The 25,515-nt window shown below is 42.7% G+C and overlaps 1 protein-coding gene, 1 non-coding gene and 1 pseudogene across 2 annotated transcripts in view; 1 reads left to right on the top strand and 2 right to left on the bottom strand.

Moving 5' to 3' along the window:
* Positions 1-25,515, bottom strand: part of ANKRD13C (ankyrin repeat domain 13C) — a 76,910-nt gene that overhangs the window by 43,449 nt on the left and 7,946 nt on the right. Inside the window, exon 2 of the mRNA XM_056111019.1 lies at positions 1,083-1,124. Coding sequence (XP_055966994.1) covers positions 1,083-1,124 — 42 coding nt within the window. The remainder of the gene's footprint in view (positions 1-1,082; positions 1,125-25,515) is intronic.
* On the top strand, positions 5,992-6,063 carry TRNAG-UCC (transfer RNA glycine (anticodon UCC)). Its single transcript has one exon. It is a non-coding gene; the product is annotated as a tRNA-Gly (tRNA).
* On the bottom strand, positions 8,748-8,866 carry LOC130020402 (uncharacterized; annotated as a pseudogene).

Genomic DNA, 25,515 nt, shown 5'->3' on the forward strand with positions numbered 1-25,515 from the left:
CACAAGAAATTTAAGAGTGATTTTGCTTGTTTTGTTTTATCACAGGTTGAACCAGAGTCTCAGACATGAAGGCAAGTGGTCTACCACAGAATTATACTCCTGATCAAAGGTGTGACTTTTGGGTTTATTTGTTCGTTTTTTGGAGGGGGGTTGTTGGGCGACAGCCAGTAGTAATGAAGGTCACTCCAGGCAGTTTTCAGAGAGACCTCGCAATGCCTTCAACGCTCAAAGTATGCACCCAGCAATTTGAGCCATCTCTCCAGCTAGGGCATATGTTTTTAATAAGATCTTTATCTAAAACAGTTAAAAAGTAAAAATCTGGCGCTCAAAGCTATTGCCTATCATCTTATCTGGAATCCTTACTTTCCAGGACTATTGGAAATCCAGATAATTTAAGATTTTGTTGAGTCTAGGAATAATCTTTAAAAGTAAACCCTTTAAGTCACCTGTTTTTTTTTTAAAGAACATACAAGTATTAAGTTTTTACAATCATCTAACATGCAAAAGCCTAACCTCATAAGTTTAAATACAGAACAGTCACAGTAAAAAATCTTTAAAATGTTTCAAGTAATAAATGTATTAAATGATAAATTCTAACATTAAAAAAAGGAGTTTCTTGAAATTATAAACAATGTGAGATAAAATCATCAAGTTTTAAAATAAAGTCTTCAAAAAGCTTAAAAGTTAATACAGGATCGGGGCTGGAGGAATAGCACAGCGGGTAGGGCATTTGCCTTGCACACGTCCGACCCGGGTTCAATTCCCAGCATCCCATATGGTCCCCCAAGCACCGCCAGGAGTAATTCCTAAGTGCAGAGCCAGGAGTAACCCCTGAGCGTTGCTGGGTGTGATCCAAAAAGCAAAAAAAAAAAAAAGTTAATATAGGATCTCCACTAACTCAGAAAAAATACTATAGAAAATGAGAAAATTAAAACATCGATTTTATTATACTGTATCCTAAGCTCAGTGCACATATAAAACAATCCAGTTACATTTTTAAAACTCAAAGACTAAATTTATCTTCAAATGTTGAAACTCATTGTATGCAAATAACAAACATAAAAAGGGAAACATATACTAACCTTTATTTCCTAACATGACAGCAAGATGCAAAGGAGTGTTTCCTAAAATTGGGAAGAAAAAAAAGTTGAATTAGTACACTAAAAATAAACATTAGTAAATTTGTTTCAAGTCTCATGACGGAGATGTTCCTTCAAGAATTTCACCCACAGGTTTCTCAAAAAAATTTTAGATTTCATTTTTATCCCTCAAAGAAACATTTCACAAGAGTTGAGAAAAGTCACTGGCAAAACTTCCATAGATACAAGGTGGGAGTCTTAAGACTCTAACCAAGAGATTTTAAGCAAATAAGCATGACTGCAGAACGATCCCACTCCTGACATGCTCAGTCAGAAGGTGCCTGGTTTTTACCCACTGGCCAAGTCCTTCCCCTAATTACTCTCCTTATCCCCAACAAATGCCCATTTTGCTTTTGAGATTTCATCTCCAAATTGATTCCAATATCATGTTTTCTCTATCATACCATTCTTCGTTCGTTCAGGAGACACTTTAAATACCTACTATATACTATAGGCATATTGTCATTCCAAGAACATATCACTGTCTTCAAATTGTTTAGAAGTCTTCCATTTGAGACAGCTATGGAAACAGGTGCTATTATTATTTATTAGAATAAAGGGAATATGGTATAATGGGAGACAGAGCAGAAGTCCTAATTTTGCCTGTGCTGTTAAGTACTGAGCATTCAACCATAATGAAGTGAATCTTGAAAAAATGCATTTAAAATTTCTCTGCAACATGATTGCCACTCAATGTCTCTTTTGAAAATCACAGCACCCAAAAGGAGAGAGAGAACAAAAGGGAATGCCCTGCCACAGAGGCAGGATGGGATGGGGGGGAGGGGGGCTGGAAGGTGGGAGGGATACTGGGATCAGTGGTGGTGGTGAATGAGCACTGGTAGAGGGATGAGTATTCGATCACTGTATAACAAGCACAAAAATTCGTAAGTCTACAACTGTACCTCATGGTGTTTCACTAATAGGTAAAGGCCCTCCCGTTGATCGTCGATTTGCTCGAGCGGGCCCAGTAACGTCTCCATTGGAGACTTTGTTGTTACTGTGTCTGGCATATCGAATACTCTCGGTAGCTTGCCGGGCTCTCCGAGAGGGGCGGAGGAATCGAACTCGGGTCGGCCATGTTGGCCGCTTGTAAGGCAAACGCCCTACCCGCTGCGTAGCACAGCGGTAGGGCGTTCGCCTTACAAGCGGCCAAGATGGCCGACCCGAGTTCGATTCCTCCGCCCCTCTCGGAGAGCCCGGCAAGCTACCGAGAGTATTCGATATGCCAGACACAGTAACAACAAAGTCTCCAATGGAGACGTTACTGGGCCGCTCGAGTTTCACTAATAAAAATTTAAAAATAAATAAAAATTTTCTGCAACATAAACTAGTTTTCCATGTTAAAAAAAATCATTCAAATTCAAAACAACTTATATTTGGGAAACAAAACACATTTCTATGACCAGTAAGAGACTTGTAAATAATAAAATCAGGAAAAATGGTCAAAAGACAAATTAATGAAGACATATAGGCCATGCTACAGAGTTTGGATTATATCCTATAGCTAATGTTACAAAATGACTAATTTCAAAATTATATCCCAAACCATACTTGTATTGTAAAAATCCTCATGATTATAAAAATAGAAGCTTGATGGCAATATTTAAAAATATAGTTAATGAGAAAAAATTAAATATATGTGTATGCTACTTTTCAGAGAACAGCAATGTTATAGAAGTACCAAATGAAAAATTCTGGCCAATAAAATAAGCTGCACATTTATCAAGAACTCATCTATACAGGATAAAACAAAAACAGTAATTCTCCTAAAAAACTACTACCTGATATATCCCAATCTCTTAGCATGAACAAAATCTGCTAAGAGAATTCACTTTGCTTTTTTTTTTTTGGCTTTTTTTTGGGTCACACTCAGCGATGCACAGGGGTTCCTCCTGGCTCTGCACTCAGGAGTTACTCCTGGCAGTGCTCAGGGGACCATATGGGATGCTGAGAATCGAACCCTGGTCAGCCGCGTGCAAGGCAAACGCCCTACCTGCTGTGCTATCGCTCCAGCCCCAAGAATTCACTTTGCTTTTGAGACACACCTTGCTCAACAAAGGCAGGAAGGAATGAAATTGGCAAAAGCAACAATACATTACATATAATACATACAAAATACTACACATTTTGTATACAAGACATATAATATGCTACTATATAGTAATAATAAATGTTATATACATTTTGTACACAACAACACATACAAAAGACTATACAAAATCTAAGTACAAAAAAATTCCCTAAATTTAAATTTTTCAAATAGCTCTACTGAAGGAACCAGAGTGATAGTATAGCCAACAGGATGTTTGCCCTGCATGCAACCGACCTGGGTACAATCTCTCGTACCCCGAGCCCACCAGGAGTTATCCCTGGGTGCAGTTAGGAATGTGTGGCCTCAAAACCAAAAGTAATATAATATTAATAATTTTACTGAAAATACAACAAGATTTCTGTAAATCTCTTGGTCTTTACTACTAGGAATAGAGACCGAAGTCAAACATAATTCAGAGTGTTTTTCAAAAATAAATTATTTGAAGTACAAATTCTCATTTGCAACTAGGCAATATCCCACACCCTTACTTCCCTTATTTTCACACCTCAGGACTTATCCTAGTTGAGACCAGAAAATCACAGTAATAAGCAGTTAATGAGAATACATGCTACACATCCCAAGAATTTTTTGCTCACAATACTACTTAAATAAGCTTCAATAGGTGCCAAATTACTGATATTGTTCTCCCCAGGAGAGCCCAAATTTTCCTCCCAACATTTCACAACTTTTAAGAACCCTCTCACATGCATCAACTTTTAAGAAAATCAGGATAAAAAAAGTAAGAATAAAAAAGGACAACGCAAACTAAGTACTTTGGTTTTAGAAGAGAGTTTTTCTTTCATTATTATGGAGTAAAATATTTTTCACTACATTTAATTTTGGAGTTTTTTTAAGGTCAGGCAGTGGTCTTTGTCTTGCATATCCATAACAAGGGTTCAATCCCTGGCATCCCATATGGTTCCCCGAGAACCACCAGGAGTAATTCCTGAGCAACACTGGTTGTTACCAAAAAGCAAAAAATAAATAAATAAATAAATTCCCTTTAAATTTAGTAAAATTTAAATCTATTTCTCTCTTCCCATATTAACAGCACAAACCTATTTCCTAAACACCCCAAATAAAAACTCTAAAAACACAAATGATGTCCAAGGTTTTTCTCACTCCCTGGAGAGGCTCATGGTGATAGGAACACTCAGCTAACTTTAGTGTATAAGGAATCCAATTTTTCCAAGACTGATTAACACCTTCAGTTCAAACACAAAATGAAAATGCTTTATAGCCAATTGAAACAGTCATCCACTATCAGACTTGAAAACATCTACGGGTCAGCTTTGTCAAGTCTTCTGTGTCTTCCAACTCTTCAGCATATAGGTTAGACAAAGAGCTTAGTGAGGGGAGCACTTTAGTTGAGATGGAGGCCAAATTTGCACAGTAGAGGCCCAAATTCAATGCCAGGTACTCTTTGGTAGCCTAAGTACTTGTGAGAGGGATCTCTGATCACAGAGCCAGGGGCTGCCCTCTGAGCACAGAGTCAGGAATACCCCCTAAGCACTGCCCAATGTGGCCCCAACCAAAAGAAACAAAAATTACAATTTTCAATGTCTACCTCAACCTGGTCTTTCCAAACATTGAATTTTCATAAATTTGCACTCACATTCTAAGACTTAAGACAAAACAGTCATTCAAAACATTTTACCCCATCAAAAAATGGGGTGACGAACAGAAACTTTCCCAAAGAAGAAATCTGACTGGCTAAAAGGCACATGAGAAAATGCTCTACATCACTAATCATCAGGGAGCTGCAGATCAAAACAACAATGAGACATCATCTCACACCACAGAGAAACATAAAGTAACAGAAAGGGAGATGAACACCCAAGAGAACAGTTGAGATAAGTACCAGGAGGTCTGCTCCCGGGCTTGGAAGCCGGCAGCACATGCTGGGGGAAAACACAGCTCAGATGGAGAAGGGAACACCAAGTAAAGGATGTTTGGAGGACTCACTCGGGATGCGAGATGCGTGCTGAAAAGTAGACGACTACTGAGCAAACACAATGGCCGCTCAATACCTCTACTGCAAACCACAACACCCTGAAGAGAGAGCAAAAGGGAATGCCCTGCCACAGAGGTGGGGTGGGGTGGGGGGGTTGGGGAGGGTGGGAGGGCAACTGGGTTCATTGGGGTGGAGAATGGGCACTGGTGGAGGGATGGGTACTTGATCATTGAATAACTGAAACCCAAACACGAAGTTTGTAAGTCTACAACTGTACCTCATGGTGTCTCCCTAGTTTAAAAAAAAAAAAAATTTTAAATAAAGCCTCTGACAAAATTAGTTTCAGAAACAAAACTGAAACCTATCGTTTGAGTTGTCATTGCTAATGTCAGTCTCATCCTATCTCAAGACCTGCTAAGGTCATAAAGCCACCCCCACCCGCTCCCCACCCTCGCCACCACGCCGAAGCGCCTTCTTCTATTTCAACTGCTTCTCTGAAGCTCTCCTAGATTAACTTTAAAACAAAATTTCCCATGTTACAAATCTACTTTAAAAAAAAAAACTGGAAAAGATCCATCTCTTATCGTCTAAGGCACAAGTGGTCCTTGACTCATCCTTTCCTCTCTTCTGTTATCTCAATTATTGAATTTTTCTCATCTCAACTTAGGCAAGAAATCCTCCAGTAACTCATAAGGTAAAGGTAAGGTAAAGGCCCTCCCGTTGTTCATCGATTTGCTCGAGTGGGCCCAGTAACGTCTCCATTGGACTTTGTTGTTACTGTGTTTGGCATATCGAATACATCAGCGGCGTTGGTGGTATAGTGGCTAGCATAGCTGCCTTCCAAGCAGTTGACCCGGGTTCGATTCCCAGCCAACGCATCTGTTAAAACGTTTATGGGCTGGAGCGATAGCACAGCGGCAGGGCGTTTGCCCTGCACACAGCCAACAGTAACTCATGTTCCCTTAAAAACAAAAATTAAAACCACCACCTGTTGGCCCACAAGCATACAATGCCGGGTATCAAACCAGGCTTTCCACATGTAAAACACGCTCTGGTCACTGAGTTATCTTTCTGGTCCCTCCTAAGCTTTCAAACAGTTCTCGATGCCTCCTAAATGTTCCATCTAGTCTTCCCGGTACATTGACACTTGTTAGGGTGAAGTTTTCACTACCCTGGCACAAAATCAAATTTCTTCGTCCCCCACAATCAGATGTATTTCTGTTTTGTTCCAAAGCCTTCTATATTTGTTGCAATACTTTTCACACTAAAGTATGTTTTGATGTATAAACATCATGTGTCCTTCACAGATTTAAGTTCAGGATGTTTTTGTTCATTTCTACTTTACGTATGTCTTGTATACATACATGCATATGTATCTTGTGTACACATGCTTATGAAAAAGATTCCAATACACATCTGACAGCCAGAAGATAATCAATAAGTCCTTGTGAAGCCATGAGAAAAACATGACAGTTAATGCTCATAGTTACAGAAACCTGAACATTAAAACACAACATTACCATAAAAAAGAGCTGCAAAGTCAAATGTTTCCGTAATTGCCTGGAAAGGTTTTGATATCATTGTCTCTAAAGGTTTAGAAAAATATAGTTGGGAAACTATGTGGCTCTGAGATGCCCTTTGAGTGAACGATCATGATCACGACCATCCTGTTATTCGTCGATTGCCTCGAGCAGACCCCAGTAATGCCTCCTTCATCCTAGCCCTGAGATTTTTTAAAAAGTGCCACATTCAAGGCTCTTTCAGAGTTAGGAGAATGAGCCCCATCATTGTTACTGGTATTTGGCATATTGGGTATGCCACGGGGAGTTTGCCAGATTCTGCCATGTGGGCAGATTACATTCGGTAGTCTGCCAGTTTCTCCAAAGTAGGAATGAGATAATAAGATGTCGTGCGGCCGCAAATGCAGCCGCGCTTCCAGGAGCTGAGTTTTACAGTCTCTGAGTCTTGGCCATTGATGGGATTACACGGCGCCAGGGGGCCAGTTGGTGGGTATAACCCCCGCCTACTGGAATTTGGAGGATCTGGGTGGAGGATGCTCAGCCCAAATCCGAGTAGGCTTGGAGATCTCAGCCCCAGGACCTGCATGCCTTTGAGTGAACATTATATTAAAATGTACTTGTCGCTAATGATCAAAGTTAACATCCAACAACTCATCTGACATAACAATTTTCTTTTGTGATAAAAACTTTATAAAGATCTTTGTGTGTGCCTGAGTCAAGTGCTCTGCTGCTGGCCTATTACATCCCAACCCAAGAGCTTCTAAGCCCTTGAGTATTTTTACTATAGATTCACTTGTATCACATCTATCATTTGTCAACCCATTGCTTATCGATTTGCTCGAGCGGGCACCAATAATGTCTCCATTTGTCCCTGTCGAGTGCTAGTGTATGTAGTCCAATGCTGTCTGCTCGCTCCAGGTATACGAAGAGCCCCAAAAATATACTATAGACTCTATAGCATTATTTATATACTATAAAAAAATACTACAGATTCACTGTTGTTAATGACAAGAGTACTTCTGGTACCTAATTCTCTTTTGTGTTCATTCTGAAAATGTATCTGGGATACTGTCCATTTTATGTCATTCATCGGCATTTCGTTCATAGTATCATTTTTTAGTTCATCAATGACACAAAAAATGTCTATGGAGAGCAAGACAGATGATTCAAATGCTTGGAGTACAGACTGACATGCAGATCCCAATTCCCATCCCCAGCACCAGTGAGGGAACCTCCCCCACATAAGAAAAAAAAAGTATTGTTCTGATGCCCCACTTTTCATTCATGTGTGTCCTCATTTTCTTTTGATCCCTCTGAGATTTATTTTATGTATTTCTTAAAAGAACAAAATTGCTACTTAACAAGCTGCTTTCCTAGTTCGTTAATTTCTGCTTTCATTACCTCTTCTAGCTTAGTTGCGGAAAATAAACCCCAATTGAAAAGCCATCCACAGTAAGCGGTTCGTTTTCTAATTTCTTGAAATTGATTCAGCGATGAATGATATTCAGTATTCTTCCTATTTTCAGTTATTAATAATGTTTACCTTAATTGCATCATCAGTGTTTCAATGCTCTGATATATAATGATTTGGCTGGAGCGAAAGCACACTGGGTACAGGTTTGCCTTTCATGAGGCCAACCTGGGTTCGATTCCTCTGTCCCTCTTGGAGAGCCCAGCAAGCTACGGAGAGTATCCCGCCCACAAGGCAGAGCCTGGCAAGCTCCCTGTGGCATACCTGATACGCCAAAAACAGTAACAAGTCTCACAATAAAGACATTACTGGTGCCCGCTCAAGCAAATCAATGAACAAAAGGACGACAGTGCTACAGTGTAGCACTACATATCCCACAGTTTGTGAGTAGGGCATTTCGCATCAATCTATGAGGATCGGTCTGATAATCATGCTGTGTACATCTTTTACATCCTAAGGCTTGCTCTTTTCAGAATGTTTGCCAGATTAGCACACCTCCCACCACCCACTCCCCAGGGGGGTCTCAATTCCCCCCTGCATAGCCCTCTGGGCTTCCTAAAATATGGTAATTTTTTTTCCGTTAAGCCATTTCATATAGGAGGACACAAAAAATTCTCCCTCTTCAGACCATGGCTATGTTTGTCCCACAAGCATAGCCTCGGGGCTGGAGAGATAGCACAGCGCGGGTAGGGTGTTTGCCTTGCACGCAGCAGAACCGACCCAGGTTCGATTCCCAGCATCCCATATGGTACCCTGAGCAGTGCCAGGAGTGATTTCTGAGTGCAGAGCCAGGAGTAACCCCTGTGCATTGCCGGGTGTGACCCAAAAAGTAAGGTAAGGTAAAGGCCCTCCGGTTGATCGTCGATTTGCTCGAGCGGGCCCAGTAACGTCTCCATTGGAGACTTTGTTGTTACTGTGTCTGGCATATGAATACTCTCGGTAGCTTGCCGGGCTCTCCGAGAGGGGTGGAGGAATCGAACTCGGGTCGGCCACGTTGGCCGCTTGTAAGGCGAACGCCCTACCCGCTGTGCTATCGCTCCAGCGCCAAAAAGTAAAGAAAAAACACACACACACACACAAGCATAGCCTCTAAGATCTAGGAGTAGAGGAAAATGTGGTAGTCAGATGGGAAAGAGTAAATTGGACGAGTCCGTGGAAACTGTTCCTTTTCTGAAGACCTGAGTCACTTTTTCTACATTCTACTGGTAGATTAGCTATGTCAAAAATAATCCCAAAACTCAGTGGTATGAAACAAAACTAAGCATCTCTCACACACACCATTGCTGTGGGCTTCTGCGCAATCGTGAAGCAGTTTTGCTGGTCTCTCTCACGAGAATGCAAGCAGAATGTCAGCTCAAGCTGAATTCACCTGAAGGCTTGACTAGAACCGGAGCATCAGCTCCACGGTGGCTCACTCCCATAGTTGACAAACTGCTGTTTGCCATGGGCGGAAGTCACTGTTCCTTTGCATGTGGGCCTCTCCTTGGGCTACTGTTACACAAGGTCCACCTCAGATTTCAAGGGGTGGAGGAAAAACTAATCTTTCAGTTAGGCGGAATAAGCAGGACTTGGTGCAATCTTTAATCCACTTCGGAGCTAGGGCTTGGTGCTCTCAGAATCTAGATTAGCAGTCTTCACCATTTCCCTACCCGCCAATACCTGTCCTACATACTGTCCACAGACTGGCCGTTAGAAGCAAGGCAGGAGAGTAAACCACTGGCTTCCAGCCTTTAACCCCTACACACTGGCACCAATCCAAGACAGAAGTTGATCTGGACCACAAAATTTTTTTGTCTTAAAAATTCACTATTTCAGAGTTACTATTTTTGTGTTTCTTCATTATTTCCTAGGCCTCTTAACTTTCCATCACTATCATTTTGATTTCATCCGAGACACATCCTTCAGTCTTGTTTCGGGGTCACACTTGGCAGTCACCCCCCACAGTGCCCTGGTGGTATTAGGATCCAATATGCAAGGCAAATGAAATCAGTTCACTCTATCCACTGTAGTCTCCTTTGCTTCGTCTGTTTGAACTGGACTTTTGTAGTCTCCATAACCTTCCATTATTGTGGAAAATTCTCAGCAATTACCTCTTCAATTATTACTTTGTCCCCTTCTCTCTCAGAGGGTCCAATTAGGATAGAAATTCTCTTACCCTTTTGAATGTTTATTTTTATTTTTCTTCTGACCTACTGCCAATGTCAAAACTATTTCAGAACCCAAACTCAATTTAGTCTTCTTCAGTTGTTAAGTCATGTATCTAGCATTTTTTTTGGGGGGGGGGGGGTTGGGTGTTACACCCAGCAATGCTCAGGGGATACTCCTGGCTCTGCACTCAGGAACTACTCCTGGCAGTCCTCAGGGGACCATACGGAATGCCAGGGATCGAACTCAGGTCGGCTGTGTGCAAGGCAAACGCCCCACCTGCTGTACTATATTGCTCTGCCCCTAGCAATTATTTTCAACTGTTTTATTTGTCCATCTGAGAATTATAATCAAGAACTACTACTTGATACATCTTCAAATATGTGGTTTGAATTTTTTGTTTTTGGCCACACCTGGCAGTGCGCTGGGCTTACTTCTGGCTCTGCACTGAGGAATCACTCCTAATGAGACTTTGGTGACAATATGCAGTGCTGGGAATCAAATCCAGATTGGTCATATGCAAAGCAAGCACCCTACCGGTTATACTGTATCTCCAGCCCCGGCGTTATACTATAATGTCCAGTTTTCCAGTAAAATACTCAAACTATCTTGTTCCCTAAGAGCAGAGAACATTATTTCAAGTCTCATCGAGAAATAATTGTAATGAAGTTCTGACCATTTTTCATTCTTTATTTTCGTATCCTTTATCCAGATACCTCATCACACAGATCATCTTAAGTTACATGTTGAACATAATATTTAATTTACATTTAAAAATGTGACACTTCAGCAATAAATCCTCTGGGACTACTTTCATTTGCTTCTGACATGTGGCTGAGAGACAAGGCTCCAGGATCAACAAATCTAGGGATTAACATTTTTTTTTTTCCTGGCCCTTGTAGGTTCTTCCAAGTTGTGTCATCATTCTGTATCAGAGCTGGCTCTCAGTTCACCCTGATTCTTCCAGTTCCAGGATCTACAAATGGCTCAAGAGAGCACCCACACCTGGCACTGCTCTCCGTCTGCCATCCTCCTAGCTCAATGAGACTGTCAACAGTGCTGCTTATTAGCCTCTCAGTCACTTCTGGGTTCACAAGACAGAGGCGTGGGATCAAAGAGACAGAGTACAGGAACTGAAGTGCATGCAACAGGGGTTCGATCCCAGCACCACACGGTCTACAGCCCTGGAGGGCCGAGCGCTGCTGGGTGGGGACCGGATAGCCCTGCAAGTACTGTGGGGGTGGTCTGGATAATGTCTGGCATCACAAAACACCAGCACCCTTGCATCTTCAAGCACTTGCCACATAATGCTGGGGGGGGGGGGGGGGGGGGAGATACGCCCAGGTCTCCTGAGCAGTTTGGGAGACAACCCCCCAACCTAAAATGGGTCACATATTCAGATTTCCAAGTCCTCTCAGATAGTGACTCAGATATTTCCTACCAATCTTATTAGATCTCCATTCCATTAAAGTTCAGTATTTCCTTTGCTTCGATAGACTAGTTCTAATCCAGAAGTTCTTTGATTTTACTTATGTACCTGTTGGTTTTTCTTTATAATACTGATACTGTTGATGAATACTGTGATCAGTAACGAGCAGAGCTTCTGTCAAACATATTCTCTTTGCACTTTTAGTATGAAATTTGCATTGGAGTCTCAAATTCAATCTTATTAGATTCATCATTTATTTACCATTTCCCCAACAATCAAATTTCCATCTTCAGAATCACCTTTACTTCCCCTTTCAGTAACCTAGTCTCTATCAGTGTTTTTGTTCTGGTTCTGTTTTCTGTTACTCCTTTATCAAACAAATCCCATACGAAGAACATGAACCAAGGAAGGCCAATGGTTCAAACCCAACCATGTGATACCAAATAACTAGAATCTTGTGGGAGAAAAGCAGAGCTCCTGTCTGGATCAAGGCCCTTTTCTGCATCTGCAATGGGAAAGACGATCTCGAGCTGGTGGGGTGTAACTCTCTGGATATAGCCCAGTTTTTAGTACAGGAGCATGCATGCTCTACCACACAGTTCAGTGGTTCTCAGTTAAGAGGCGATTTTATCTTCCAGGGAAAACTGAGCTATGTCTGCCACATTTTTGGTTGTCAAAACTGGAGTGATAATCAAAAGTCCAGTGATGCCATTTTACTAAAAATTCATTCCCACAGCAGAGAACAACCCAACCTAAAGTTTCAAGTGCAGGATGGGGGGGGGGGGGGGGGGGATTATAGCTCAGGGATGCAGCATACGCCTTGCATGTCTGAGGTCCTGGGTTTGATCCCAGGACAGCAAAAACAACTTTATTAAATTCTCAGTTGGGCCGAACTAAGAGCTCAGTAGGATGCATCAAATACTTCGCATGTGGTAAGAGGTTGGTTGGCTCCCCAAGTACCACCTGGAGTGACATCCAGGAGCAGCTCCTGAGCACTGTGTGTACCAGCCCACTACAGAGAGAAAAAGAATAAACTACCATAAAGCACAAGTACTGCAGCAAAAGAGAATGAGGCTCTATGTAAAGGCACAGCAAAAAGATTCATGTTTTAAAATAAAACTGCAGCAGTAGGTCTGGGGATAAGCATTGCCCAACAATAGCTCCAATCTTATCATTTTCAGTTATAGGAATACACAGCATTTGGGTATGCTGGCTTCCAGTCAGATTTCTATCACATAACTGTTATTCAACACTGGGACATTATAAAGTCTTAATTAGCTACAATCAGACTTTAGAATATTTCTATATTTAAAGTGCTTTTATTTGCTTATGTCTTTATTTTCTATAGGCGTCATGCCCAGTGGAACTGAAGGTGTTGGTATCAGGGACAGGGCTTCGTGTAGAGCTGATGGCCCAGACCTTTGACCATCTCCCCAGTCCATGTCTAGTATTTTTATTTCAGTCTTTTAAAATAACTTCTCGGGGCTGGAGAGATGGCACGGAGGGTAGGGCGTTTGCCTTGCATGCGATCAACCCGGGTTCGATTCCCAGCATCCCATGTGGTCCCCTGAGCATGCCAGGAGTGACTCCTGAGTGCAGAGCCAGGAGTAACCCCTGTACACTGCCGGGTGTGACCCAAAAAGCAAAAAAAAAAAAAAAAAAAAAAAAAAAACCCAAAAAAAAAAAACATTTCTCCATTGTATAATAAATTCTATATGTAAGAGATTAAAGTAGTTTAAAATCACATTTCCAAAACAAAGTTTGAAAAACAGCCTTGACTTCCCTTTTACCAAAAATAGAGGGTTACTCCTTTTACATCTCCAGTCCCACTGTTGTTTCACTTCAACTGGAAGAGAGACCTTTTTTCTGATGTATCTTTTAAATTTTATCTTTTGAACTTTTAAATTTTTCAGCATAAGGGTGTTTCATTTGCTCAAGATTATAATCATGTTTGCTATCCCTATTAGCTTACCTATGGGATGGTATGGTGAGCTGGTTTCAGTGTTCACTGTCATGCTTTTATTGTGATACAGCTTTTCCTTTCCTGGGGTAGTTATTTAAATTCACCTCTGACAGGTGGGATACATCTTTGAATAGTATTTTTCAGGAATATCATGGTTAGTCAATTTCCTAGAGTTGCTGTTGATTTCACAAGCCAATATCTGGCTAGATACAATTCTGCTTTTGTAGATTACCAAAAAACAAGATAATAGTTTTTAAATTTTTTCTTTTGTTTTTGAGTATTCTTAACAATATTTTGGGGATACACTTAATGACACTTCTGTTACAGTGAGTATCTTTCAAAGGTCCTCAGATAACCTATTTACTGCCTATCAATTCTGGAATTAAAATATATCCAAAGCTATACAGGAAAGCACAAGCAGAGTGCTTTTTGTTTCCTCTCCATTCAAGAAAATAGCAGAATTCTAGTCAAAAACCTCCTCTGCACTCTGAAGTAGAAAAGAACTGGAATTTCAGAACTTGCTTCCAAAGTCTATTTAATATTCTAGATAATACAAAAAAGAATCAAACAGCTAAGAAACAGAACTACTGTATTAAAATCAAAGATTCAGAGAATGGTGCAATACTTGAAAAACTATAAAATTTGATGGGAGATATTAAATCATATTTATGTGACTGAAAGAGATTCCAAGTTAATTGATTAAATATGGCAACACTTTGTTGATTCGTTTAAAAACTCAAAGAAATCCTCATCTAATTCCCAGCTGGCTTTCTTTGTAGAAACTGACGAGGTGATCGAACATTTCTATAAAAACACAGGCGCTCACAATATCTAGAGCACTCTTGAGGAAGGAAAATAAAGTTGGCAGACTCAATTCCAAATTTGAGAATTTACTACAAAACTGCATTAGTCAATACAGTGTCTTTGCATAAGGATAAACACATACATTAGTGGATCGATCACACCACACAAAAATATTCACCAGAATAGACTGCTGACCTAATGTCGGAGCTAGGACCACACAATTCTTAGGGAGGGAAAATAAATTAAAATAGAAAACTGGACATTCGATAAGGAAAGGATTTCTCAAATACACCAAAAGCAGAGCAACTGGAGAAAAAGCAACTTGGACTTCATCAAAATTAAGATGTTCTATGCTACCAATCATGCCATCATGAAAACAGACATTTTTCGACGGGCTGAGCAGGGGACTTGCCTTGCATATAGCTAATCTGGGTTTGATCCCCAGCATCCCATTGGATCTCCTAGCACCACCAGGAGTGATCCCTGAGCATAGAGCCAGGAGTAAGACCTGAGTGCTAGCAGATGTGAGACAAATAACAAGACAAAAAAAAAAAACAAATTATTTTTCCAACTGTGTATCTGACTAGGTATTTTTATTTAGAACACATAATGAAGTCCTATACCTCAATTAAAAGATAAAAACAACTTAATTTAAAAAATGGAAAAGGATTGCACAGCCCTTTCTCCAAAGATACAAAAATAGGAGCAGGAAGTATATAAAAGCTCAAAATTAGCCATTAAAAATAATACAATACAAAACAATTTAGTATTGGTATATAAATATTCAATTAAAAAGGAGAGGAAGTAACAAGTGTTGACAAGGAAAAACTGGAGCCCTTATACACTGGTGTCAAAAAAGCAAAACAGAGCAATCATTTGGAAAATGGTTCAGCATCAAATAAATGGTAAATGCTAAACAAGAAGTTACTATATGATCCACCAGTGGGTTAACTATCCAAGGAAATAAAAACACATCCACACAAAAATTTACACACAAGTGTTTATATTTAGCATTATTCATAATAAGCAAAAACTTGGAAACTTAAATAACCATTCATTCATTGATGAAAATATAAAATCAGGCACAGACATGCAATGAAACATGATCTGAGAATTTAAAAAAAAGAGGAGGGAAAAAAGTGAGCCAAATGCAAGTCACCTGTGGGTGCCCAAGATACAGCTCAAATGGCAGAGCACATGGCCAGTATGCATGAATCCCCGAGTCCAACCCCTAACACCACAAAAATAGAGAAAAAGGAAGAGAAAAAGACCAAATTTGTGTGGTTCCATTCATACAAAATGTCTGGAATAAGCAAATCCATAGAGACAGATGATCACACGGGGAAATGAGAAGACTGAGGAGCAAAATTTAAAGGTCATGGGTTTCTATTTAAAGTCATGAAAATGTTCTCCAGCTGACTGTAGTGGCAACTTCACACTGTGAGTATGACAGAAACTACTGTAAACTTTAAACTTCACTATATGGTATATGAATTTTATTAAAATTAGTATTTACCGCTGTTGCAAACTACAAGACCCTGAAGGAAAGACAGAACAAAAGGGAATGCCCTGTCACAGAGGTAGGGTGGGATGGGGGGGTGGGGGGAGCGGTGGGAGGGACACTGGGATCGGTGGTGGTGGAGGATGGGCACTGGTGGAGGGATGGGTATTCGATCACTGTATAACTGAAACCCAAGCACGAAAGTTTGTAAGTCTACAACTGTACCTCATGGTGTTTCACTAATAAAAAAAAAAAAGAGAGAGAGAGAGAACACTGGAAGAAAAGATTTAAAATTATTATTGATAGTAAGGTTACGGATAAAAAAAATACGAACAAAAAAAAACTTCTTTGGGGGCTGGAGAGAGAGCACAGCGGGTAGGGCGTTTGCCTTGCACGTGGCCGACCCGGTTCAATTCCCAGCATCCCATATGGTCCCCTGAGCACCGCCAGGGGAATTCCTGAGTGCAGAGCCAGGAGTAACCCCTGTGCATCACCGGGTGTGACCCAAAAAGAAAAAAAAAAAAGTTCTTTTACTTGACTAGAATGGGAACCTAAGCAAAACTGACCAAAGTGAATCTTGAGAAGGTGAGATGGCTCAAAGGACTTGAAGGTGTACCTTGCATGCAGGGGCCCAAATTTAATCCCCTGCACTGCATGGCCCCTCTACTCCCCCTCCAAACCACTGCAGGAGTGACCCCTAAGCGCTAAGCCAGGAGCAGCCCCCAAGCACCACCAGACATGGCCCCCAAAATCAAATGAGAGGCTGCAAAGACAAGTAAGAAAAAAGTTTTTGTGGCAAGGCAAGGAAGCTCTGGAAGGAAGCCATGCCATACCCATCTGTCGGGGCAGCCCAGGTCTAAAAGGGGGTCAGGACTTAGGATTCACAGCTCATCTGTTCCTCTGCCCTGGGCATGCAGGCATCTCTGGGCAACTTGTCAGATGGGAACTCCTCTCTGCCCCTGGCAGCTGGCATCCTCACTTGGTTCCGTCTTCTGAACAGAGGTAGAGTGCCCTTATCTGCCCCCCCACAACGACCCCTCTGACACCGCCCCCCCCCCCCCCACCACTTCCGGGCCCAGGCCCCGGGCTGCTACATCTGCCCCAGGCTTTCTGGGCTTGAGAACTGCAAGGTAAAGTCTGCCTGGCAGTGTTTAGGGAGGGGGGCAAAGGGGGTGATACCCTGAAACAATTCCCCCTGTGGACCTGTATTGATTCTGGTGTCTGAGTCATACCCCACACTGCCTGGAAACCCTGCTGGGGGTCTACTTCCACTGAATCATTTCAGTCAGAATTCTTCTTGGCAGTGATAAAACTTCATTATAAGTGGCCTGATTTAAAAGATCTTAGATGTTTTTCGGGATTGGTTTTCAAAGAAATGATCTTTGTAAGTTTTTGAAATGCAGGCAAGTGTCTCCTTGACCAGCAGTTCATACTAATGTCAGGCCCTGTCTTCTGTAGGATTATGACCACAAGAAAGAAGTATACTGGGGCCGAAGCAATAGTACAGCGGGTAAGGCAATTCCCGGCATCCCATATGGTCCCTCAACACCGCCAGGAGTAATTCCTGAGTGCACAAATCAGGAGTAACCCCTGAGTATCGCTGGAGGTGTGACCCAAAAAGAAAAAAAAAAAAAAACAAAGTGTGCTGGAGTGACAGCACAGCAGGTAGGGCATTTGCCTTGCATGCAGACAACGTGGCCAACCTCAACTTGATTCCTCCACCCCTCTGGGAGAGCCCGGCAAGCTGCGAGAGTATCTTGCCCACACGGCAAAGCCTAGCAAGCTTCCCGTGGCATATTTGATATGCCAAACACAGTAACAAGTCTCACACTGTTACTGGGTCCGCTCGAGCAAATCGAGGAACAACGGGATGACAGTGACTGAATGCAGAGTCTTCCATGGAAATATATGTGAAGAAGCAGGGATGGATTATTTTAGTCTAAGTGTGGAATAAAAGCTGATCTGGACAGGGGCCTGAGCGATAGTTCAGTGGGGAAAGTGTTTCCTCGGCATGCAACCAACCAGGGCTCAATCTCTGGCATCCCATAGAGTCCCCCGAGCACCGCCAAGAGGGATTCCTGAGTGCAGAGCCAGGAGCTACCCTGGCCATTGCTAGATACGACCCCCACCCCAATCCCCCCCAAAAAACTGATCTGGACAGAAAAATACCCTTTTAAACGTAATAATAATTTTATTCTTAGGGCTCTGCATAAGGTTAAGTAATTTTAACGCAGACATAATGGGAGGGAAGGGACAGGACAGGGTGTCAAAGTCAGATTTTTTTTTCCTCATAATCCCATTTGGGGGACTTTCTGAGGAATTTAACTCAGAAGTTCATTTGTTCAACTACTGCACAGAATCAGTTTCTTAGACCTGAGAATAGGTCAGTTCAGAGTTGTGTCCAAATTCCCAATAGGTAAAAAGAAGTTATAACAAGGAGAGTTTTGGAGCCAGAGTGATAGTACAGCGGGTAGGGTGTTTGCCTTGCATGCAGCCGACCTGGGTTCGATCCCCAGCATCCCATATGGTCCCCCAAGCACCGCCAGGAGTAATTCCTAAGTGCAGAGTCAGGAGCAAACCCTGATCATTGCTGGGTATGACCCAAAAAGGAAAAAAAAAAAAGTTTTATAGAGACAAAGAAAAAATAATAAAGTCAAAATGGAAGTAAACTGAAAATTCAGTCAAGGGTTCTGAGACGCACCAGTTCTAGATTTCAGTCCTCAGTGTTCGAAAAGTTCGAAAAGTCACAGTCCAGAACTAGAAAAATTCAGGATTCATAATCATTTAGAAGCAAAAATGTAGAAACTTCCAAAAATGACTGAAGACTAGAACGTGATCTCCATCAAAAGACCAGTGAATTGAACACATTTCTCTCTCCACCATTATCCCTAATCTAGTAAATAATTACAGCAACAAATTAAGTTGATCTCTAACAAATGTGGCCAGTAATTTTGCATAAGTCCAGTAAGAACAGACCCAATGTACATTTTCTATTCGGGGCACCCCACTTATTTCCAGGATTTTGTGGACAAATCTTCAGGATTGGCTAAGGACAGAGTAAAGGGCTCCCCTGCCAATGTGGAAACTATTTCTACCTTAAAAAAGAGTGATTGCAGCAGGAAGCGAAAAAATCAGATTTTTGACTCAAAGACCCCATTTCCACAGAAATGGAAGGAAACAGAACTGAGCAGGGAATTCAAACCCGGCCAAAGAAATTAGCGACTGCAACTCTCATACAAGTGCCGCGGTCTTGGACTCCCTCTCTTCGCCACAGTTCCTCATCTTGTTCTGCCTTTGGGAGGTCTGCAGTGAGAGGAGCAGTGCCTTAGGGAACTTGCCCGGGAAGAAATCCGCTGCTCCTCCTGGTACCCACTGCTCCGCAGCCCACCTTTTCTTCCCTGGCCTTTATGGAAACCCCCTCCTGTGGCCAGGCAGACAAGACAGGAGCGCTGATGATGTGAGTGCACCATCTTCCAATCTGCTGGCATGTTGATAAATGAATATAGTTCTCCACCCGTCGCGGGAAGGGAAAAATCCTACCTGCCACACCAACCAGGGTTTACCCAAAGCTCAACCTGATGCAGCCCTCAAGCGGGCAAAGGAAGCTAGAGATGGGCCTTGGGCCTTTTCGGTATCATTAGGGAGTCAACCTCAGCCCTCCTCCAGGGCAAGAAATGATCCAGTTTCCCCCGGCAACAGCTGGGCAGTGGTCCTGGGTCTCAACCTTTCCCACTTCCAAAGTCCTGCCTTCCCGAAGACGTTCCCAGGGTCTGGCTGCCCCATCTGCCTGAAAACTCCCCCTCTGAAGTTTCAGGACTCACAAAACTGCTGCTGTGAGCCTACTGGACTCCCCATTCCCTGAAAGAGGGCTTCAGAGCTCTGGAGAGTTCTGCATTTTCCTTTCTGTGTTAGGAACAGATAGAATCTGGTTTGGGACAGGCAAAACTGGTTCAGGACAGTAAGAGGTCCCAGTGGCTGGCTTCCTCCCAGGGAAAGTGGAGTGTTTCTTAAGTGGAATCAGGACCTCTGGGGTACTAATGGGTCTTGTACACAGAAGGGAAAAGAAAGGCTACTACAAAAAAGATTTCTTCCTGGATTTATGCAAACAAACACACAGCCACAAGGTATAAAGATATCAGAGGTAGCTGGAAAAGAGAAAAATGCTCCAGTTCTACTCACAATTAGAAGCGATTTATCAGGCTGCTGTAGGTCATATCTCAAAAAGGAAAAGAAAATAAAATCTAAAGATGATATCCACTTCAATATTTCATTTAGTCCTACAGATAAAAATTGCATTTTTTTTCAGTTTCAGGATAAATCTGCAGTCTGCAGTATGTCAGTTGTTTTTATCCTGCAGATTTCTCTGAAAACAATGCGACAAAACACTTCTGTAAGTGGCGAAAAGATTTAGCAGGTCCACAATTAAAGATTCTATTATAAAACAAATGGTAAGGAAGTTCGCACAATTTTGTGACATACAATTTCCTAAAATATCCAAAACTGGGTCCTTCAACAAAACTATATAATTTTAGAATGTCCACATTGATCTTTACATATGTTAAAAAATATACATGTCTACATGACACTTCCCATAGAGTTTTAATATGACCAATTAGACCTAATCCATATATATTTCCCTTTCCATAAAGGAGAAATTATGGAATGCCTTAGGAACTCTTCCCAGACTTTTCATATTTACTTTCCCATGAACTAATCACGATTTGGAAATCTGATTTCTACCATGTTTTACCACAAGTATGAAAGTTTTAACATGCACAAATTAGGATAAATCAATAATTACCCATTTAACCAAAGGGGCAAAGATTTTAACATTGCAAATAAGAGGCTGGAGGTGATGGAGCATTTGTCTGCATGCTGAGACCCTGGCACTCACCCAATTTCCCACCCAAATGCTCTACCGCACCACCACCAACTGTAAACGAAATAACAGCATTTCAAAACCAAGATGAGGCTGACAGACCTTATGGTAAAACAGGGCTGGAGCGATAGCACAGCGGGTAGGGCGTTCGCCTTACAAGCGGCCAACATGGCCGACCTGAGTTCGATTCCTCCGCCCCCTCGGAGAGCCCGGCAAGCTACCAAGAGTATTCGATATGCCAGACACAGTAACAACAAAGTCTCCAATGGAGACGTTACTGGGCCTGCTCGAGCAAATCGATGATCAACGGGAGGGCCTTTACCTTTACCCTTTTATGGTAAAACTAATGTGGCTAATGTGGTGTGTGTGTGTCTGTGTCTGTGTCTGTGTGTGTGTGTGTGTATGCAAATATATTTTTCATTTTCTTTTGGAAGCCACACCTGATGATGCTCAGGGGTTACCCCTGGCCCCATGCTCTGGGATTACGGCTGGCGGTGCTCGGGGGACCATAAGGATGTCAGAGATTGAACCTGGGTCAGCTGTGTATAAGGCAAGCACCCTACCTGCTGCACTCTCTCTCCAGCTTGATCTGAAATATATTAAGTTACTATAACAACATAAATCTTCATTTACTAAGCAGGCTACTTAATTTATAGCCTAAAAAAGCTAATTACTATTTTTGGGGTACTTTCATCCTTTCCGCAAAAGGAACTTAAAATCCAATTTTACTAAAATATATTATAGGCCTTAAAGCTTAATTTTAAAACACTTGTAACAATTCATTAGAGTTTTTACACCAATTTGACCATCAGGTTTCTTTCCCTAAGGTTGATTTCTCAAATTTTCACACAATTCTTTTCCTTTTAGTCTGTTCCATGCCCTTTATTCTGCTTCACAAAGCACCAGTTTTCACTTTAAAACAGAAATCCTTCCCCCCTCCCCATGAAGATTCATTGCACCTTTTATTGCTCTATCCCATTATGTAATTCTAAAACTTCAACCTATCCAAAAAAAAAAAAAAGACCTCAGTATGAAGAGATGTCTATCATTTGGCTTAATCTTTTACCTTTCTGATTAAGTTACTAGATCTGAATATTCCATAGTGACATCAGCATAAGCAATTCCATTTTGTTTTCATACTAACCAAAAACCACGTATGGCCAATTCAGTTACTTTCCCTGAGTCAGATTAACGAACTCAATGGTCGAGGGGGGAAAAAAATGTTATACCCAGTTTTAGAACTTTACAGGCATGCATGTTTCAAACTAAAGAATTAAATCATCCTTTAAGTGGAGGCTTCTGATGGGCCACACACGGCAATGCACCCATGAAGCACTCCCAGCTGGTTCGGGGGACCCTACGCAATGCCACGGATCAAACCCAGGCTTGCCGTGTGCAAGAAACAGCCCTACCCGCTATGCTCTCTCTCCAGCCCCAAAAATTAAGGCTTAAACCGATCATAATCATGCCAGATTACCTATTTCTTTTTTCAAACTTGGGCCGGGCTAGGGCGGTTGCTAAAAGGGCTGGGGTGCGTGGCTAATATGCAGGGACCCTGACATGAGGGTCCCGGCTCCACACGGTCTCCCGAGCACCAGCAAGCAGGCTTGGGACGCAAGCGCTGAATGGGCAGCCGCCCTGAGCTTCAAGTCTCACCCCAAAATACAAACAAGAAATAAAAAAGCCTACAACTTGCTAAGGCACCATAAATCCCAATAATTAAGCCACCTCGATGCCAAATAAAAATAAAGGAAGGAACAAAAAAAAGTAAAGTGTGATTTGTGATCTAAGAGATTTCAGACCCATGAATTAAGGGTTTAAAGTACTTGGGTAGGGGCTGGAACGATAGCACAGCGGGCAGGGCGTTTGCCTTACACACAGCCAACCCAGTTCGAATCTCAGCATCCATATGGGGCCCCTGAGCACTGCCAGGAATAATTCCTGAGTGCAGAGCCAGGAGTAACCCCTGTACATCACCGGGTGTGACCCAGAAAGCAAAATAAATAAATAAAAATAAAGCAAAAAAAAATAATAAATCAAATAATAAAATACTTGGCAACTGCCAATATTTGTAAACTACAAGAATTTTCAGTGATTTTACAGTTTGTTTCTGAGACTTGAATCAATTCATCTCATCTTTTTTCTTGCAATCTGCGGTTTTGAACTTAGTGTACAAATATTTTGGAAACTCTATAATGTCCCTAGTAGCCATAAAACATTGAGACATTTTTGGTCCTACTGCAAAGGTTAGAATCTTTGTTAAGATAGGATCTTATGTTTTTAAAAACCGGAGTAGCTAGCCAAGATATTCCTTTTCTTCTCCTCCCCCCTCCTTTTTTTTTTCCATTAATAAATTTAGGCTGAAGCTGGAGAACCCAATAGTATGAGCACATGCTTTACACAGGATGTGGGAGGCCCAGATTCCATCTCTGGCGCCTCATGGTCCCAAGAACTACCCTGAAAGTAAACAGTAATAATAACATTTAACAATAATAGACCTGACAGGGTCAGAGAAATAGTCCAGTTGGGAAAGCACTTGCCTGGCATGCAGCAGACCAGGATTCAATCCCCAGCACCATGGATGGTCCACTGAGCCCCACCAGGAGTCAGGAGGTAAGTCCTGAACAAAGCTAGATGTCCGCCCTCCATTCCCCAAAAACTGAGAAAACGAGGAATCAATTTACAGTGAGAGCTCTCTACTTTTTTATAGGCCCAGTAACAAATTTCGATTGACTCCTCCCTACTGCTTTTGAAGGGCTACCTTTAAAACTGTGAGTCAAGGGCAGTTTAATTCCTAAAATTGCTGGCTGGTGACCTGTACGAACCTTAGTTATTTGGTAACGTTTGCAATTAAGTTGTTGTTGGTCTGTTGGTCTGTCTGGCTGTTTTTTTGTTCTGTTTTTGAAATATTAACTAGAGCATAAAGCATAACTCAAGCTATAATTTCCCCCAATTTAGTCCACGCTAAAAATTCCCCCAGAGCTTCTACGCTGGAGGCCAGGTATGAGGTCAAAGATTCCCCTAAGGGTGAAACTCTTGGTGTGCGTACGTCTCCCAGGACCCCAGTCAGGGGGACCCAGAAGGAGCAGAAGATGTCTCTTCCCTTCAGGTGACCTCACCTCTGGGAGGGAGGGCACCTTCCTTCCCCAGATCTGACAGCAAATGCCTGGAAACCACCAGACGGAAAAGTTCCAGCAGTCCTTACATCTCCCCGAGTAATTCTGATCTGCAGGCACAAAGGTCTCTCCCAGCCAGAGAGCAGGGCACAGGGCAAGTGGACACTTAGAAAGATCCAGAAGCTTGGGGGGTAGGGGTGGAGGTGTCACTGGAAGGACAGTGATCTAAGCGAGAGGAACTGAGGCCCAGGCAGTGGAGGAGAGCGAGCACGGAAGACGGAGAAAGAAACGTGGTGGCTTTGGGGGCCGGTCTCGGGAGGCCGGGACTTTGTCCAGAGTTTGCTGTAAGGGGGGATGGGAACTTGGTCCTTGCCAGAACCCCAAATCTGAACCCAAGGTGTTTTCCGGAGTCCAGCCCCTCCAAGTCCATCAGGCTTCTTAGGGGACCCGTCAAAACAGAATCCCGCAGCAGGACAGGTAGAGAAGGGGCGAAGGGACCGTGGCCAAGTGCAGGGGCAGCAGTGCCAGGAAGAGGAGGGGAGACGGGCGGGCCCCAAACAATCAAGCCTCTGTCCTGGACCGGGTCAGGGCGCCACGGACAGTCCCTCACGCTTCAGGAGATCCAGGGATAACAAAGGCCCTGGCAGCGGCGGGCCTGATCCACTTGGGGGCCGGGGAGGGCGGCTGTCCCTGAGCACCCCGATTGGCCAGGAGGGCTGTAGCCTGGAGAGGGGCCCGAAGGTGGGGGGTATCCAGGCCCTCTTCTGGCTCCAGTTTGTTATGGGCAAAAAGACAGGCTCTTGTCTGGCAAAACAGATCAGTCAGATCAACTAGGAGGCTGGCCAACGCCTTACTGGAAAACTGAAACAAGGAAAAAAGATGCTTAGGGGTGGTGGGGGAGGGAATAAGGGGCGGGGGCACCGGGGGTGGCAGTGCAGGAAAGCAAAGGGGAGCCAGGAGAAAAGCCACCATTCCACTCGCCCATCACAGGCGACTTTAAGAGAGCACAGACCTTGGGTTCCATTCTGGTCCGGTCACTTCATCCTGGGGGTGTACACTGATCTGTCTTTGGGCAGCTTGTGGAAGGAGAATTCTCCTTTGCATGTGTTCCTTCTGGCAATTTCCACAGCACCCTTCAGCCAAACGTTTGGGGTTCAGAGCGTAGAGGTGGACAGACTCCTCCCATTTTTCCATCCCGTGCCCAGTCTGCCCGTGCTCTCACCTGGGCTTGCTGGGGATGTGGGGATGGTTACAGGTGACAGGGACGCAAGGGCGGGATGGTTGTGGAGGAGGGGTCGATCATGCTGAACAGTTTGGTGCCAAGATCACTTGGGCCGGAGCAATAGTATAAAGGGTAGGATATTTGCATGTAGCCGACCCGGGTTCAATCCCCAGCACTCCATTGGCTCCCCAAGCCTGCCAGGAGTGATCCCTGAGTGCAGAGTCAGGAGTAAGTACTACAGGAAGCAGCCCAAATTTTTTTTAAAATTTTAAAGAATTTT

The sequence above is a fragment of the Sorex fumeus genome, unplaced genomic scaffold (genome assembly GCF_029834395.1).
Source record: "Sorex fumeus unplaced genomic scaffold, SorFum_2.1 ptg000011l, whole genome shotgun sequence".
NCBI lineage: Eukaryota > Metazoa > Chordata > Mammalia > Eulipotyphla > Soricidae > Sorex > Sorex fumeus.